This window comes from Marmota flaviventris, chromosome 2 (assembly GCF_047511675.1).
Source record: "Marmota flaviventris isolate mMarFla1 chromosome 2, mMarFla1.hap1, whole genome shotgun sequence".
Lineage (NCBI taxonomy): Eukaryota > Metazoa > Chordata > Mammalia > Rodentia > Sciuridae > Marmota > Marmota flaviventris.
The window spans coordinates 49,722,159-49,739,917 of NC_092499.1; the positions used below are offsets into that span (position 1 = coordinate 49,722,159).

The 17,759-nt window shown below is 33.0% G+C and overlaps 1 protein-coding gene across 5 annotated transcripts in view; it reads left to right on the forward strand.

The window, feature by feature from the left end:
- The window catches only part of Mipol1 (mirror-image polydactyly 1), a 318,255-nt gene extending 302,686 nt beyond the window's left edge, over positions 1–15,569 (forward strand). For all 5 annotated transcript variants that reach the window (XM_071607845.1, XM_071607843.1, XM_071607847.1 and 2 more), the window contains one exon: positions 10,221–15,569. In XM_071607845.1, the coding sequence (XP_071463946.1) occupies positions 10,221–10,287 (67 nt within the window). In that variant the 3' untranslated portion in view covers positions 10,288–15,569. The remainder of the gene's footprint in view (positions 1–10,220) is intronic.
- Positions 15,570–17,759: the final 2,190 nt, after the last annotated feature.

Below are 17,759 nucleotides of genomic sequence, written 5' to 3' on the forward strand. Positions count from 1 at the left end.
TTGATAAGTGGCTCCTGAATTGTGCCCAGCCAGACTGTGGCAGATTATTGAGAGGATAATATGAGGAAACTAGATTATTCAATGTGAAGAAGAAATGTGTCATTGGTAAATTTCTGTTTTTTTAGTCTCTCTCTCTCTCTCTCTCTCTCTCTCTCTCTCTCTCTCTGATTCTCTAATGCTTAATGCTATTGGAATTCCATTTTAATCATTATTATTACCAAGTTCTTTTAGCCTTCACTCTGAGAAATAAAGGAAAACTTCCATTTTCACAATTCTATACCATGACTAGCCTAAATAAAAGTTACTTTGACCATTTGATAAGAGGTGTAGAGAAGACATGACCCAAAATCATTTTGAGAACCATGATAATTTTATAAGCTTTACTTTATAAGCATTGTCTTGTGTTTGAGATAGTGAAGGGTGTGAAAAAACATGTTTATTTGTTTACAGTATTGATTTGGGACTCATCATTTTTAGGTCAAAAACTAGAGCCAAGAATACAATGCTTCTGATGAAGACTGGCTTTTTAAATAAAACACAAGTATATACTCTGCTTCAACCTACATAGTCTCACTCCAAGTGTTATAGCATTTTTGTACTGATAAAAAATTTTATGTCCAATAACATTAACAAGATACTGAAGAGATCCGAACACAGTAAATAAAGTAGGTAGTAAGAGGACCTTTTTTAAATAAATTCTTTGTTTTCTTCTTAATCTCAAAGATCTTGATATGAGGATTAACAGAGAAGCCACCTTTATTCTGTTATAGCATATCCATGTAGACTTTCAATGACACATTAACTAGGCTAAGATTTTAATGCAGTCTTTTGTTAAGGAAGATTTAAAAACATTGGTAATATTTTCCAAGAATTAAACAATAGTTTTTCAATTTGTTTGGGATAAAACTCTTTAAAGTAATATTCATTTAGGGTCTCTTTTTATTACCTATTTATGATAAAATGTTTGTAATGTCCTTTTAAAAATATTTTGACATGAATTTATGTAGTTAATAATTGCCCTCTACCCTCTTTTTCCTTTAGTAAATTGGCATTTTATAATCATTTTGGCTTTCTATATTTCTGCTAGTACCAATTTTCTCACTTTTCCTAGTATAATTACTGTTGGAATTTTATCTTAACTTGATATAATATTCAATTCTAAATGAATAAATTATGTTCATGTTGAAATTAACCACAACCCATTATTTACAGTGAGATTGCTAGGGCAGGAATGGTGGCACACACCTGTAATCCCAGATACAGGAGATTTAAGAGGAGGAATCCAAGTTTAAGGTCAGCATGGCAATTTAGCAAGACCCTGTCTCAAAATAAAAATTCTAAAAAGGGCTAAAGATGTAGCTCAGTGGTAGAGTGTTTGCCTAGCATACACAAGGCCCTGTGTTTGATTCCCAAAACCACAAAAATAAAAAGCACTGAGATTGCTAACAGATACAAAAATGTTTTAGGCTTAAAATTTTATAAAACAAGATCACTTTATAAATCCTTTTCCATTTAATAGTAAACTTGTCTTTTTTGGTAAGGCAGAATCAATAATCACAATGTCATCACAGTATTATTAAACTGTAATATTTTAAAATTTATGATTTGATTTTTATAAAGTCAAAACCAGTTTTGAAGTGAATATGTTTTGAACCTTCAAATATATTTGAAGTTTTGAAGTGAGTTTATCTCAAATGTTGAGAAGAAGGTACACTAGTCATTAAAATTTAATTTAAAGTGCTATGTACTGTGAATCATAATAGGAATAATATCAACTTTAGTAAGCAGTGACCTACTAACACTACATTTGCCAAATATCATCACAGCTCAGAAACTCTTGATCCCATGTCACAGATCATGGAACTGTATGATTATGGTTTTGGATATATGTAAAAGCTCAAATTAAATCCTTTGGTACCCTAACTCAAATAATTGCCAGTGACTCAGGATAACATCTTGCATCCAATACAGTTAGTTTAGCTAGACCCACCTGGTCTTTCACTAATCTGCTCACTAAGAACTTAATAGGTTGTGGCAGCCAAACTGATTCTAGTTCCTATTTAATGGGCCTAGCTACATCTTAGGAATCAACCTCTATAGCTAGTTGGTAAAGAGAAATAATACAACTCTAATATATCTTGATTTCAGCAGTATTTGACAAACTGTCTCAAAATATTTTTTGTGGACAAGACCAAAAATTATTGCACAGTTCAGAGAAGTCATAACTAATTGAATATTTGTACATATTATATTCTATAAGGTTCTAAGAGTTTTCCTCCTTATACTTGATTTTTCCTGTTCAACATTTTTCTCATTTCCTATGTTAAAAGCAATAACAGTGGTCTTATTAAAAGTACAAGAAGTGATAGGCGATTTAAGGATACAAGACATAATAGTTGCTGGGAAAATAAGTTAGAATTACCAACTAGCTCTTACAGGGAAAATGTAAAGTCTTACATTTAAGATCATTATCACAGTGGAATAAAATGTGGTCACAAATTTTGGGGGGTGGCTGCTCCTGTTAAGAGGAAGAATCCATTTCCCCATCATTTGAATCTATGCAAGCTGTGATTTAAAAAAAAAATGGGGGTAGTTGTAGACAGACAGCATGTCTTCATTTTATTTATTTTCGTATGCGGTGCTAAGGATCAAACCCTGTGCCTCACACATGTTAGGCAAGTGCTCTGCCTCTGAGCCCCAGCCCCAGCCCCACTATGATTTATTTTGACCAAAAAAATAAACAAGTGATGTTTTATAACTTCAGAACAAGGCCTTAAGGGCCTCACTGATTCCATTTATTATGTATTACTAACTTCCACTCACTAAGTTAGTAAATCTGGTCTTGTTTACTTGAGAATACGGTACCACATAAAGAGAAAGTCCTAGCAAGAAGTCAGGAGTAACTGTGAGGCATATGCCACATAGCCCCAGCTGACTACAACTGCATGAATGATTTCAAGCAAGACTAGCAGATGAGCAGCCCAGCTGAACCAAGCCCAAATAGACACGATTAAATAAATTAGCTATTGTTTCAAGTCAGTAACGTGTAGGTGGTTTATTATGCAGCAATAAATAACTGAAATAGTAATTGTATATGACAAAAAGAAAGACTTGGCTTGGCTTTGCCAACAAAGCAGGCTGGAATATTAGTGTGTGAATCATTTGCCCCAAAGCTCAATGTAAGCCAGTGGTGAAACATGGCATCATTACAGTAGAAGTGAATGTCCTTCCTGATCAAGAGAGAGATAAGTTCTGCTTACCTTGGTGATGACCAGACTGGATTACTACATAGGGCTCAATATTTTAAAGATGTGGCATGCTACAAAGATACACAAAGAACAGCAAGTAATGGTAAGCAGTCTGTTAACTTTAATTTACAAAGCCATTTGAAGATTAGAAGCATTCTCCTGGAAAAACACACACACACACAACACACACACACTCAGAAAAAAATATGCTAACTCTTTCAACATTTTGACAGTTCCTCATATAGGAAGTCAATGAGGTAATGATTAATCTTCCAAATAGTGGAATAGAAAACAAATTTTCTATTGAAAGAAGGAATAATTTTCTGAGAAGCTAATTAATATTCAACTCGACATTCTTTTCATTTTCTACTAATTTTTGTTTCTACTTTATTCACCATGACTTTTTAACCTACTCTCCCATCTACTTCTACTGTCACCTTTTCACTTATCAACTTTCTCCTGGTCTTTTTCAAATGTGACTAGTCTTCCTTTTTTTCCTTCTCAACTACATTCTTTTCCTCTTTGATATTTCCTTTTTTCTTATGTGTGCTTTTGTAAGCATATGTGTTCATATTTACATGAGCATGTCTTTATATATGCCTAAATATGTGTATATGCACATTTTGTATGAATCTTCTGTGTATCTTAGTCTGTATTTTTTATCTTTTTAGCTATGGCTAAAACTGAGCAAGTTTTATATTTCATTAGTCACAACTTCTGCATGGGAGAGTGGGTAAGCCCCATCAATTATCTGTCCTCTCACACAATTCTTTGCTTCTTCTTTCCTAGTATTCTCTCCTCCTTTTTTGCTCTACTCTTAGCTCTTTTCCGTCTTCCTTCTGTAACCTTCTTTCCATTGTTACAACCTCATGTCTGTCCACAACTTCTGCACTGAAGGCGACACACTCACTTTGTGCCTGAAATTTGACCTGACCAAAGACATTTCTTCTTAAGCCACCCAATACACACTAGTCTTTCTCCCATACCCTACATAATAAGAAGTAGAGCTCTTCTGGCTCCCTGTTATAACTTCATATCTTCTTCATCCATGTAAAAACACTTCCTTCGTTAAGGCTTACATCATCTAATCTGATCATCCCTATTCCTCTTCTTTAATGATTTCTACTGATCTCCTGTCAATGCTATTCATTTAATGTCGGTCTCAGGCACCTGATTCAATTCCTTCCTCTCTACCCCAAGTTCTGCATTCATGCTAAGAAACTTCACTATCAATGTCAACAACCTGTGTTGTTGTTTTGCCTCCTGAATGTTAATGACCTTTATCTCTTCTCCACTTAAACTGCACCCCAGTCCTTGTCATCAGTCAAAATTTTTTTACATCTGAAATCTTAAGACCCAAATAGCCTCTCTGATAATAACCACAATATTATTCCAAAGACTCTTGCATTTTAGCCTCAACACAGATTAAAACATGCAGTCAATTGCTCCCTCCATTTTTTCCCTAGACTAACAGTCTTTTCTAGACTTGCTTTCTTCTCTACATAATCTGTAATCTAGGTTTGATCTGTCTCCCCAGGATACTCAGTCTCTTTAATCCCCGTATCTTTCTCAGCCCATTTGTTATACAAGTCATAAACTCTGAATTTCTTATATAATTTGCCCTCTCCATATCTACCCCCAGTATACAGAGCTAATGAGGAAATAAAGTGATATTACTGATGATCAATGTCTTCTACAAAATGGTAATTCTAGCTATAGGTAGACTGTCAATACCACCTAATATCATCTTACATAGCCTGATACTTCTCTTTCTTTTCTTACTAAACCCTCGCTATTCTCTTCTACCCTTTTTCCTCACCCTGTACTTTCAGCAGAGATCTGTATCTCCTACTCCATGGGAAGAACAGAATCTTGCAGGCCTAATTTCTGTCATTTTCCTTCCTCACACCTACAAAATTATCCACAGCTATAATATCCCACGTCTTTCCTTTTGGTCTCTGAGGAAAAGTTGTCCAGTCATATTTTAAAGGATTATCCTACAAATCATGCCTATGACTCCATCCTCTGTGACCCTACTTTAAAAAATATCATCTTTCTCCCTTATGTTATAATCTTTCCATAGTCTTCTTTTCCATAATCCACAAATATATTCACATTTTCCATTTTTTAAAAAAATTCCTTAGCCAAACATTTCCTATAACTATAATCCTCTTTACTTTCTAGCCAAGTTCCTATAGAAAGGTTTATCCTTCACCTTTCCTTTTTCACATTCCACTCATGCTTCATCCCACTTCTATTGAATCATTAAAATTGCACTGAAAAGGTTATCCTTTCCTGTTTAATCAAATAGGTATTTTTCACTTGGATCTTATTTAAGCACTCATTTAACCTTATTGATCATTCCCTTCTTGAAGTTCTCATCTTTCCATTCTGTACTTCTACTCTCTGTCCATCTTTTACTCCTCTGACTATTCTTTCTCAAATTCTTTCCCTAATTTCTTTCTCTTACATATTTGATTCATTTTGGTTCTATCCTCTTTCACTGTCTTCTTCTGTTTTATTTCCCTCTCTAAACATTTCCATTCCCATGGCTTTAATTGTGAGCAAAATAAGACCTATTCTTGACCTACCCACCTGCCATCTTGCACCTCTTATCTCACCATCCTGAGAAATGATGCCATTGGTTGTGCTTGATACACATCAAGTTTTTCCCACCTCTGAACCTTCATGAATTATTTCCTCTGCCTGAAATGCTCATCCTAGCCCTGTCTTCACTCCACCTTTTTTTGAGGTGATAATTTCCTTCTTTTCATTTAAAACTTAACAGTCATTATCTGGAAACCTTTACAGACCTCTCCTCTCCTTTCCAAGCTAGGTTCTATTTAATACCTGTGTTTATTCTTTTATTACAGCATTTACCAATAATGTATTGGTGTTAACCGTATAAAGATCTATTTTCCCACCTTGCTGATCCTTATAAGCAAGAACCATGACCTGCTCTTTGAATAATCAAAGCCTAAAACAATGTCTCTTACATAAGAATTACCCACTAAACACTTATTGACTCAGCTGAAATCTATATAAAATTCTTTCTTTAACAGAACTCTTATATCCAACCACCTATTTAACATCCTCACTTACATGTTTCATCAGTACTTAAAATGTAAGTAACAGAATGAACTCATCCTCACACACATGTTCTCCCCGGCAGAAATCTGCTTTTCCTCTCCATTGCCTTGGTTAGGGTATCACTATTTACCTAGAACAGACACCAGGGAGTCAGCCTTCATGTCTTTTTAATCCTGTAACCTAGATATCTTTTATCTCTTTCTTCCCATTCACATTGCTGCTCTGCTCTTCAAGTCTATAATATTTTGTGGTAAAATATTTGTAGCATAAAATTTACCATTTTAACTAAGTGGCACTAAGTACATTCACATTGTTGTACCCCAGGATTTTTTTTAATAAGGAGCCATCTGGTGTTCTTACCTCTAGGCTAAGGTAAGTTTCCGTTGCATCTATACATTCTTCCCAGTGTAATCTTTCTAAAATTCACATGAGTGCTGGGGGTATAGCTCAATAACAAAGTGCTCAACTAGCACATACAAGGCTCTGGATTAAATCCCCAGTACCTGAACAAAAAATATATATATATAATGAAAATGACATTTTTAGATGAACTGGAATGTTTTCATTATTTCTTCTGAGTTTTCATAGGTTCAAGTTGAAATGAGTGAAAAAAAATTTTTTAAATACCAAGTTTTTCTAAAAATTTTCCAGTGTAAAGGTTGAGTAAATGAATGATCACAGTAATCAAGATAAGAAAGACAGAAATATGTGTGGGAGATAAAGTATTAAGTTTTAGTTTAGCTAATGCTGAGTATCATAGTTTAGATAATGCTGGTATTAGCAAGAGGATATATACTGAAAACGGTTGCATATGTGAGTCTGAAACACAAGAGAATTTTAGAATAGGGGGCTCTGGATTTGGAAGTCATGATCATTTAAGTGACATCAAAGGAGCAAATATCTCCTGAGGCATGCATGAAAAGACATAAAGAAGAATGATAAAGTACATCAACATAAAAAAGACCAACAGAACAGCCATAGCAGTAAAAGAAAAAAACATATCACACTTTAAGTCTTCTTATCCTTCTGCCATAATTGAAAGAGAACAAGTCCTTTGATACTAATGACATTCCTGAGGTGGAGCATTTTTAGTGATTTTTGTCTTCTCTGCTGGAAGGATGATTGTTATCCATCTCACTTGGATATTTCCGGTTCCTTCTGCTGAAGAAGGATTTTAAAAAGTTAAACATGTTTGATGGGAACAACTAAATAATAGGAATGCTTTTGCTGGAGAGAAAGTTGTCTAGTCAATAATTCTCTTATGCAATTGTACCAAAACTAGTGCTCTTAGCCCTAACTCTAGCCTTTTTTTCTATTTCATGAAGCTCTTTGGAAGAAATCATTCAGTAGTATGTAAAGCACTTGGAACCTATTTTTGTGAACTATATTATTTTCTTAAAGATATTGTTGATTTGGACAGTGAAGAATAGCCTGCAGGCAAATCCTGCAAGGTGCTCCAGCAGACACACACACCGACCTTCCTGTTGGCAGAGTCTCTGTTTGGCAGGTGTATTCCATTCCTTACAGGAAGGAATAGGTGCTTTATTGTATTTCAGAAGTCAGTAAGCTTTTGCAAAACTAAGTAATTGACATTTTTCTCATTTCTGAGATCAAATTTTCATAAATCGTTCAACCTGGATAAACTGAGAATGTGGTTGATCTAGTAATTGTTGAAATACAGTGGAGACATTGCAAAGCATGATATTTAAGTATTTCCTCCTAGTTTCTTACCTTAGAGAGATATAAGACTTCTAAATGGAAAAAATGCCCTAATGTATAAAAAGGAAACGAAAGACAAGCCTATCTATGAAGAAGCCAAAACAAGCACAATACACATTCATCTCAGTAATTTGGTATTCCAATGATTCTGAATTTGTAGTAATAATAATCACAAGTAGAACTTATTTTTATATTATGAAGAAGTGTTTTTTTTAGCTAGTTAGTAGCTTCAGTGTTATTATAAGGACGGAATGTATTTAACCAACTTGAAAGCAATATTTTCTGACTCTTACACACACAAAAAAAATGGTATTAATAATAGCTTGTCAAGATTTCTACCAGGAACCTGTGTTAACAGTTCATTCAAGTTACTATCAGAGTTTAGCAATAAACTTACAGTGTAGTTTTGTGATTTATACTAAAATTTTTATCCCCCACATCCACAATTTAAAGTTTATAAAAATTTGCCTAAAAGGATTCATTGCAGTCCCATGAAACATAATATTCAGAGTGTATAATATTCAGGTAGCAAATAGCACTAGTTTTTGCCATGAGGAAAAGCTCAACTAATATAGATTCATCTATGAAGGCAGTGAATTTTTCCATGAATCTTCTAGTAGTACCTCTAGACGGTCTTAGTAGATATATAATATTTATGTATAATTTATAGTCAAGAAATCTATAGTAATAAACAGGCAAGATTTGTATTTTATTCTAAGATCACTACTTTATTTAAGACAAAGATTTTGATGCACTGAAATATTCCTGTTTTCTGTTAACAGAATTTTGCTATATGCAGAATCATCTAATAAACCTGAACTAGTTTTCTGAATTATGCAGTTGATTTGTTCATTCCTTACTGAAAGTCTTCAAATAGTCTAAACAAGTATGTTTGACACCAAGAATACTCTCATTCCTTTAGTGTCTAGCTCTGTACTGTGTTTATTTGCAAAGACCCTCATGCATGGATCCATATAAATGAGGCAAACTGTGGAGTAGACTAGACTATGTTGCTCACCAAGCTTTGAGGATTGTTTATCTGAAAACTGCTGGGCATGATTTTCACTTATAAGGAAGACTATTTGTGTGTAATATCAAGTAAGATTTTTGGTTGAGGTTTTATGCTTTCAGTGAAGAAAATAAAAGAAGAAACCAATTAATGGTCTGTTTCCATGATCTTTTGTTAAGCAAAACTCTCACTGATCCACATGAATGTGTTCTGTCACCCACAGAGTAGCCTAAGAGCACTGCAGAATAGACTTCTGAACTTTTGACTCTATTTTCAGTTTAATTGGTAGGTTTTAATCAGCTAAAAATATTATACTTCTTTGATTAAAAAGCTATAAAGGTAATTCCTAGACTGATTACTCAGGAATAGAAACTTTTTTTAAAATGTAGTACAGAAAATCTGGTTGTACTAGTGTCAAATCATTTGTAAATATTTTGGGACATGAAAGTTTCCCTACCTAACCACCTAATTTCTATCTATATTTTCATCAGCTGACTCTAGGGGAAAGAAAGAAATTTAATGTATAAGAATTGTTCAGTAGGTTCAGGGGTATAGCTCAGTGGAAGAGAGATTGCCTAGTATGCATGAGGCCTGGGTTCAAAAAAAAAAATCATACAGTATGCCAACCAATGTATTGCTTATTTAGCTAAGTAACAGGGATAAGCTTGCTAGTATGTCTATATGAAATATGTTTCTGAGGCTGGGGATGTAGTTCAGTGATGGAGTACTTGTTTAGCCAGCCAGGTTCTATCCCCAGCATCACCAAAAGAAAGAGAAAAAGAAAAGATACATATATTTCTCTTAGGTAAAAGTCAGTTTGAAGCTGGTTCTACACTTAATATGCCATGCTGTCATTGCATAGTAAATGATTCATTCACAACCTTAGTGCAAGTAGCCAAATGTCTTGAAATGAATATCCTATATATTTTGGAGCATTTAACACTGGCATAATCTGAAGATCTGACTTAAAGTAAATCCTTGGCACTCTGCAAGAGTGCCTCTCATTTACAGTGATGCTTTGTTTCTTAACATGACTACCAGGACTGCTTGGTCACAGGCAAATACTATTCTTTTTCAGCCAAATCATTCCTGACAATAACTGTACTTTTTATTTTCTTTTTTTCTTCCTCCTGTTTTCCCTGCCCCCAACTTAGGTTAGAAAGGCTGGTGGACGTCCTGAGGAAGAAGGTTGGAACAGGGACCATGAGGACAGTGATCTGACAGAAAAAAAAAACGACAGTCTGGGGGAAGCGATCACATCTGGTGACCAGGCTGCTTCATTCAACACTGTGTAAACACTAAAAGCCTTAACTTAGCAAACAGTTGTTAGAAGTGGGACACTCCAACCACATTCCAAGCTGAGAAAAAAAAATCAAATCACAAATGTTTAACCACTTTGCTGCTGACTTGAGTTTTTTATCCAAATATATGAAACTATAGACTTTTACCAATGGGTAGCTATAAGGTAGTGGCTATTTTATATCTCAACTTTTTATTTAGAGATATAAATTGTTTTACTGAGAGACCACTATAGAAACATGGTAAAGTTGGTCAGGATCATATCTTCACATATGGCCCTCTCTGAATCAAAGTGCAGCAAAGTAAATATTGTCTAAGCCTTAATCCACTGTGTTAGGTCAAAACTTCAAATAAATGCATCTTCCAATATAGAGTATATTTCGTAACTGAAGAAGGATGTTCAGACATGAGTTTGTAATCTTCCTTTAGTGTACGTATGTAATCTTTGTTAATATTAAAGAATATTACAAATAGATGCCACAAATTAAATGTATAATTTGCTTTAATGAGAGTTTAGTACATCAAAATTACATTCATCAGGACATGATTTTTATTTTACTAAAAATAAATACAGACTGTATTCAATAAAATGGAAGATTATTAATGTGTACTTATAAATTCATATTGTCAGTATTTTTAATGTTAAGACTGGATAATTATCTAAGCTCCACCTAAGCTGTAGAAATTGCCAAGTTTCTGTCTAATGGTCTGGGACACTTTTGTCTTGAAAATTAGCATGTGCCAGCATGTCTCTATCTGAAAAGGCAAGAAGCCATCAAATCTACTAAGTATTCTTATTGATTATCTTTTTTTATAGATTATTGTTTGAATTTTGTTGTAAAGGAGGGGAATTCAGTATATAATATACCATAAAATTATAATGAGCAAATATTAGGACTTAGACAAAAGTAAACCTGCATTTGGTTCAGGTTGTCTTTATTTCATATAAGAGGTAAGAATTAACTTAATTAACATTTAAGAGGTAACTTAAAAGTTAAAGCATAGCCATCACTTCTACTCATATGATGTCATGAATAAAACTGAAACTTTATATATTTGGCTATACAAAAAAATCATCATTGTTTTAGAGTGAAAAGTTGAAAGGGCAATAGGAAATGACTATGCCAGGAACAGGGTGAAATAAACAAACAGATTGGATTAGTGAAAGGTTTGTAGACAAATAAAAATTTACATGCATTTTTAATTTATCTTTAAGATTGTGCTAAACTAGATACTGTTGCCTGTTTTCAGGATAAGTATATTCAGGGCAATGTATTGTGTCATTTTTTAAGATGCCATTAGAGATTATCCATTATTTAATTTACTTTGCAGGAAATTTTAAAGTGTTTGTCATAGATGACAGAAGAATCATAATGCTAAATACACCCCATTCCTTCCTTAGTAAATCTGTAGCTATTAAATTAACTGACAAAATTATCCCATTGCATTGAAATTTGGAATTTACTCATGTTTCCTGCTTGTAATGATTTTTTTAAATGATGATAATTTGAAAATAAGGCACAACGGGGTTAAAAATAAACTAACTGGATTTGCCCTATAGTTCTAAAAAGAATCATAGGCCAGTGACTATATAAACATAGACATGTGTAATAATTTGAACATACATGGAGTCTTGTCTCTGGGCTCTAATTTAAACCCCTAAAAACTCCTTGTTTAAAGAAACAGCACCCTTTAAATCATCCAAGAGATGCAGGTAAGTAGAGAACAGTTCTTGTCACAAAATAGTTTGTTCCTAAACCCTCTTAAAAGAAATCACAAGTAAACTTGAATTTTCAGTTTAGTCTTGAAGAACAGACTAACTTTCCTTGGGTTACTTTGGAATTTTAAAGTACATGAAGGGCCATATCAAGATATCTTTCAGTTTCCAAACATCTCCTCCTATACCTAAATGATATAATTAGAGCAACCAATTCCTATAATCAATACTGTGAAGTTTTACAGAATATGATTATAAAGTGAAATTTACAAAACAATTCTAATATCTACTTTTGTTCAACATAGATAATCTCCCAAAAATAACCCATCCCTTTGAAAATGAGTTTCAGTCCCTTGAAAATGACTTAGTTATCTGCAAAATTAACAAATGCAAAGTATTACAGCCAAATATTGTCTTAACTGATTTATTAAGTTAAAAATGTTGACCAACACATATTTCAAGTAGTCAAAATTTGTTTTGTATGAAAAATAGCCTTACTCACTGAAAATCAGGTAGCCACATATTCAATCCTAGCACAAATCCAGAAGTGTTTCATTCTGCTCAGCAATGTTGCTGTGAGTTTGCTTTAAACGTCATCAAGTGTAATTCCTTTAGTAACATGAGAATTCACTTCTTGTAAAAATAAGTAGTCCAGAGGAAAGGCAGAAAAAAATGCTAAATTTGTTAACACTTGATGATTTATGAAATCCTTCACATCTTTTTTTTATTTGCTCCTGTCAATAACCATATAATAATAATAAATTATTTATGTCAACTATATAATAATGATTATAGGGCTTTAGTATTAGTGTTATTGTTGTTATAAAACTCTCCATTCGTGAGGAAACAGAGTATCTTGGAACTTGCTAAGGACTGGCTAAAACTTAGAACTACGGTCTTATAACTATACTCCATGCAACTATAGGTCTTCAAACCTTTCTGTTAGGAAAAAAAAATGTAGTAAAGATTTTTACTCTAGTAATTTTTGTTATTATTCTACCATTTATTTTATACACATATATATGAATTCCCTAACCGTCTAAGACTGTACACATTTCTTTCTATGAAGTACAATAATGTGAACTGTATGCATAGATAACATCATATTATGACCACCTCTCTATCATATGATAGTAGCAGCATGCTGTACTTCAGGTATCACTAAAATATAACCTTGAAGTGCTTTGGACTATTTTCGATTTGGCCTGATGATAAATTCTAACACCGTACTTTATAAAGTAGTATAAACTTCAAGACTTGCTTTAATTCCTAGGACAACTATTAGAGATAAAACTATATATAAGCAAAGTTATTGGTTATAAGCACTGTCTAGACAGACAGTTGTAGCAAAATTATTAATCATTAATATGAATATTTTTATTCTGCTTTTATAAATAAACCATTATATTTAAAGGTAACTAAAACAGTTTAAATATTTTATAGAAGAAATATTTTATATTATTTTCAGTGATAAGATTGATCCTTTGTATATTTTCTTATTCAATTAAACTTAAGAGGGCTGGAGATTTAGCTCAGTGACAGAATACAGACTTAGCATGCATGATGCCCAAGGTTCAATCCCCAGAACCTTCCCCCCCAAAAAAATTAAGAAATCTTTTTATAATCACATCACTTATTGATATAATTAGTTTATTTCACAAGAAAGAATATTAAAGATTTGTAGTTTTAATATTGAATAGTGTCACATTTTATATGTAGAAAAACATTTTATATGTAGTATTTTTAAAGATCATAATTATTTTTTAAAGTTACCATTTTCAAATAGTCATGATTAATAAGGCATTAAATGATAAAATAGCCATGACACATTTTGTCTTCTCACATATGGCTTGGATGGAAGTCAGATTTTCACAGATATTATTGTTCTTGGTTACTGTTATGTACCATTCACATATCTATTCATATATACAGATATACCCATTCAGACTGAAAATCACATTTGCCTTTTTAAAAAATTGATTTATAAGTCAACTGTTGAGCTCCAGTGATTTCAGCATTTTGTTCGTGTTTTATTGGAAATGCACGTGGTTTCTGAGGCTTTTAAACAAATACATGAAATGGTTGAAAGATTTATATTGCTCGTGCTTAGCTAAATATGTCATCTCTAGAAAAGCTGTGGTTTATTTTGGCACTGTTTTTAAAACTCAAATATTTTAAACATTTGTTAAGTTGGAGCTTGTACATTTCAACTAGTAGCATAAGTTTCAGAATAGCATCTCCAGTTACCAAACTTTTTATAATCCTTTTACTATAATAACCTTTTTTGAAATGGTTCCTTTTCTTTTTTGTTATGTACTTTAGTGTAAGTTAGGTTAAAGTTATTACCTTTTTGATGTAGGACTTCATAATAGAATTTGGCAATGATAAATGTGTATTTTTGAGGACCATTAAAATGTTGTATGCTATTCATCTTCTTTGCAGAAGTATTAATATGCCTACTTTTAAGTTTATTTTTAAATATAGTTTTGGAGTACGCTAATACTTTGGAAGCCACCAGTTTCTTGATTATATGTTCATTAACAAAGCTGTATTTTAATGTACTCTCATATATAAGATATGTATTTACTTTTTATTCACATAAAATCCCATATTGCAAATCCTACATGTTTTATTGCAATTTTTATACATTGATCTTGATTTGATTTGTAGATGTACAGTCCTGAAGACACTTTACTGGATATAACCATAAAATATATATTGTAGTAGGGAAACAGATTAAGTTTCCTATCAAACTGTGTGTGACTTCCTTATTAAAGACAAAAGTCAACACGAATAAATTTGTTAGTTGTCTTAAGAACCTTTCAAAATTATTTAAATATAAAATTATAGTAAAAAGTATTATAAATATTATCTTTGGTAAATATGATTAGAAAAAATGAAGGAGATCAAATTATTTTAACTTAAAAATAATAGATTGGTTCAAATATATTACAAAGCACCTCTAATAATTTTGGAATATGTGTGGAACTTTATTGTAATCAAGAGCTGAAATCTGCTGGGTGTAGTGGCACATCCCTGTAACCTTAGCTCCTAGTAGAGAACCTTTGGGTTCAATCCCCAGTACCAAAAAAAAAAAAAAAGCTGAAATAACAATACTGCTTCTATTGTATTTGATTATTGAATCATAATGAGATTAATATAAACAAATTATGTAACTCTGTATTGTGAATTTTGAACTTAAAGTTTAAGGTATGTGACAAAGAGGACTGAAATGAGAGTGGAAAGTAGGAGTCTTCAGGAAAAAGATTTTGAAACTGGCGATATGTAAAAGGTCATTGTACTATATAAACACAAGTTGTGCCTCACCATGTTTGAGACACCATGTTGTCCCACCAAGGCCTTCCTGATGTTGTTGTGATATATTTTACTTCTGTATCTGTATACAGTGTTCACGTTCTTAACTATTTTTACTTTGAACAGTCAATTATTTTAAGGAAATATTAAAACTAAGATGTTTACCCATGTCTTTATCATTTACAGTGTTCTTTTCTTTGTGTAGATTTCCACCAGTTATTTACCATCTGCCTGAAGTATTTATCATCCAATCTAATGTAGGACTGTTGTGTCAGCTTTTGAATGTCTGAAAGTGTTTTTCTGCATTCAATTTTTTAAACTGCTAGACATTAAACTTTAGGTTTCTGAACTTTGTTTTGCTGTTTGTTAAAAGATGTTAACTCTAGTATCTCTGGCTTGTTTTGTTCCTGTTAGCATTCTTATTGTTGTTCTCTGTAAATAGTATGTCTTCTGGATGCTTTAAAGATTCTCCCTATTTCATTTATTTTAACTAATTTGAATATAATGCGTTGTAGTGTAGATTTCTGCATCTTTCTGTGCTTATGATTTGATGAACTTAATGTATCTGTGAGTTTGTGGTTCATTAGAAAAATCTCAATCATTATTTTTCCAATGTTTTTGTCTAGCACTTTTCCTCTCCCTCTGAATGTACATTAAGCCACTTAAAATTGTCCACAGTTCATTCATAATCCTTTTTTTTTCTTTTGGCATTCTATTTTTCCCCTATGTGTTCATTCTGGATAATTTTTTTTTTTGCTTTGTCTTCTGATATAATTATCTTTTCTTTTGTATTATCTAGTGTACTGTTAATCCCATCCAGGACCTTTTCTTTTTTTAATTATTTATTTATTCTAATTTGTTATACGTGATGGCAGAATGCAATTCATTTCATATTACACATATAAAGCACAATTTTTTCAAGTCACTGGTTGTACACAAAGTATTTTCATACCATTCTTGTCTTCATACGTGTACTTGGGGTAATGATGTCTAACTCATTCACTGTCATTCCTACCACCTTGTCCTTTCCCTTCCCCTTGCTCGCCTTTGCCCTATCTAAAGTTCCTCCATTCTACCCATGCCCCCTCCCACCAATGGCCATCATGAGTCAGCATCCTCATATCAAAGAAAACATTCGATCTTTGGTTTTGGGGGATTGGTTTACTTCATTTAGCAGTGTATTCTCCAACTCCATCCATTTACCTGCAAGTGACACGATTTTATTCTCTTTTAACGCTGAGTAATGTTCCATGATGTATATATACCTAAGTTGCCCTACCCATTCATCTACTGAAGGGCATCTGTGTTGGTTCCACAATTTAGCTATTGTGAATTGGGCTTCTATAAACATTGATATGGCTGTGTCAGGGCTTTTTTCTTTACAAACATTGTATTTCTTGTCTCTAACAGTTAGAATTGGGTCTTTCTAACTTTTTCATTCCTTTTCTTGTTCATGTTTTGCCTTATCCTTGGGAACATTTAAAAAAATGGTTGTCAGTGTCCTTTTCTGTTAATACTATAATCTGTTCAATTTCTGAGTCTGTTTCTGTTGAGTTTTGTTCCATTATAAGGAGCTACATTTTTTACTTTGAATGTCAGGTCCTAACTTTTTGTCAGATGCCAATCATTATGGACTTTGTCTTATTGGGTATTGGATATTTTTATACTTCTTTAGGATGTTTTGAGCTTTGTTCAGGGATGCAGTTACATTAACTTGGATACAGTTTGTTACTTTTAAGTCTATACAAGTTTTGTTAAACAGATGAGAATAACCATTAGTTCTAGCAGATTTTTCTCCACAATGAAGGCCATTCCCTTCTGAGTATACTACATTATGCATAAGACATTTCTACTCCACCTGGTCACATCAGAAACTATTTCTAGTCATATATGAATCTAGGTCGCTGTTCTACCTACTCTTTTCTATTGGTTTTTGCCTTGGCCTTAGTAGTTTTTTACATACATGTGCTAATCAGTACTCTGAAGAAGTTGCAGGGAATGCTCAGTAGCCCTTCAGAGCTTGCTCACTCTCTGTGCAGTCCTCTGTTTTCCCTTCACTCTGCTGTGAAAACTCTCCAAACCATAAGCTGGGGCAATAGTAGGGCTAGCTTTGGGCCCTTCTTTCATGAGTCACTGTTCTGTGCTGCCTTTTGTCTAAAGTCCACAAACATTGTTATTGTTATATTGTTTAATGTTTTCACCATTTTTTTTATTTGTTTGGTTTTTGTTTTTATTTTGTTTGTTTGTTTTTCAGTCTTTTAGCGTGTTAAAATAAATCCAGTCCTGTGACTCCAAAATAGTAAAAAAATGTAAGTCCTCCTGTAACTCTTAAAATTATTCCTTTGGGGGGGTGGGGGTTGGA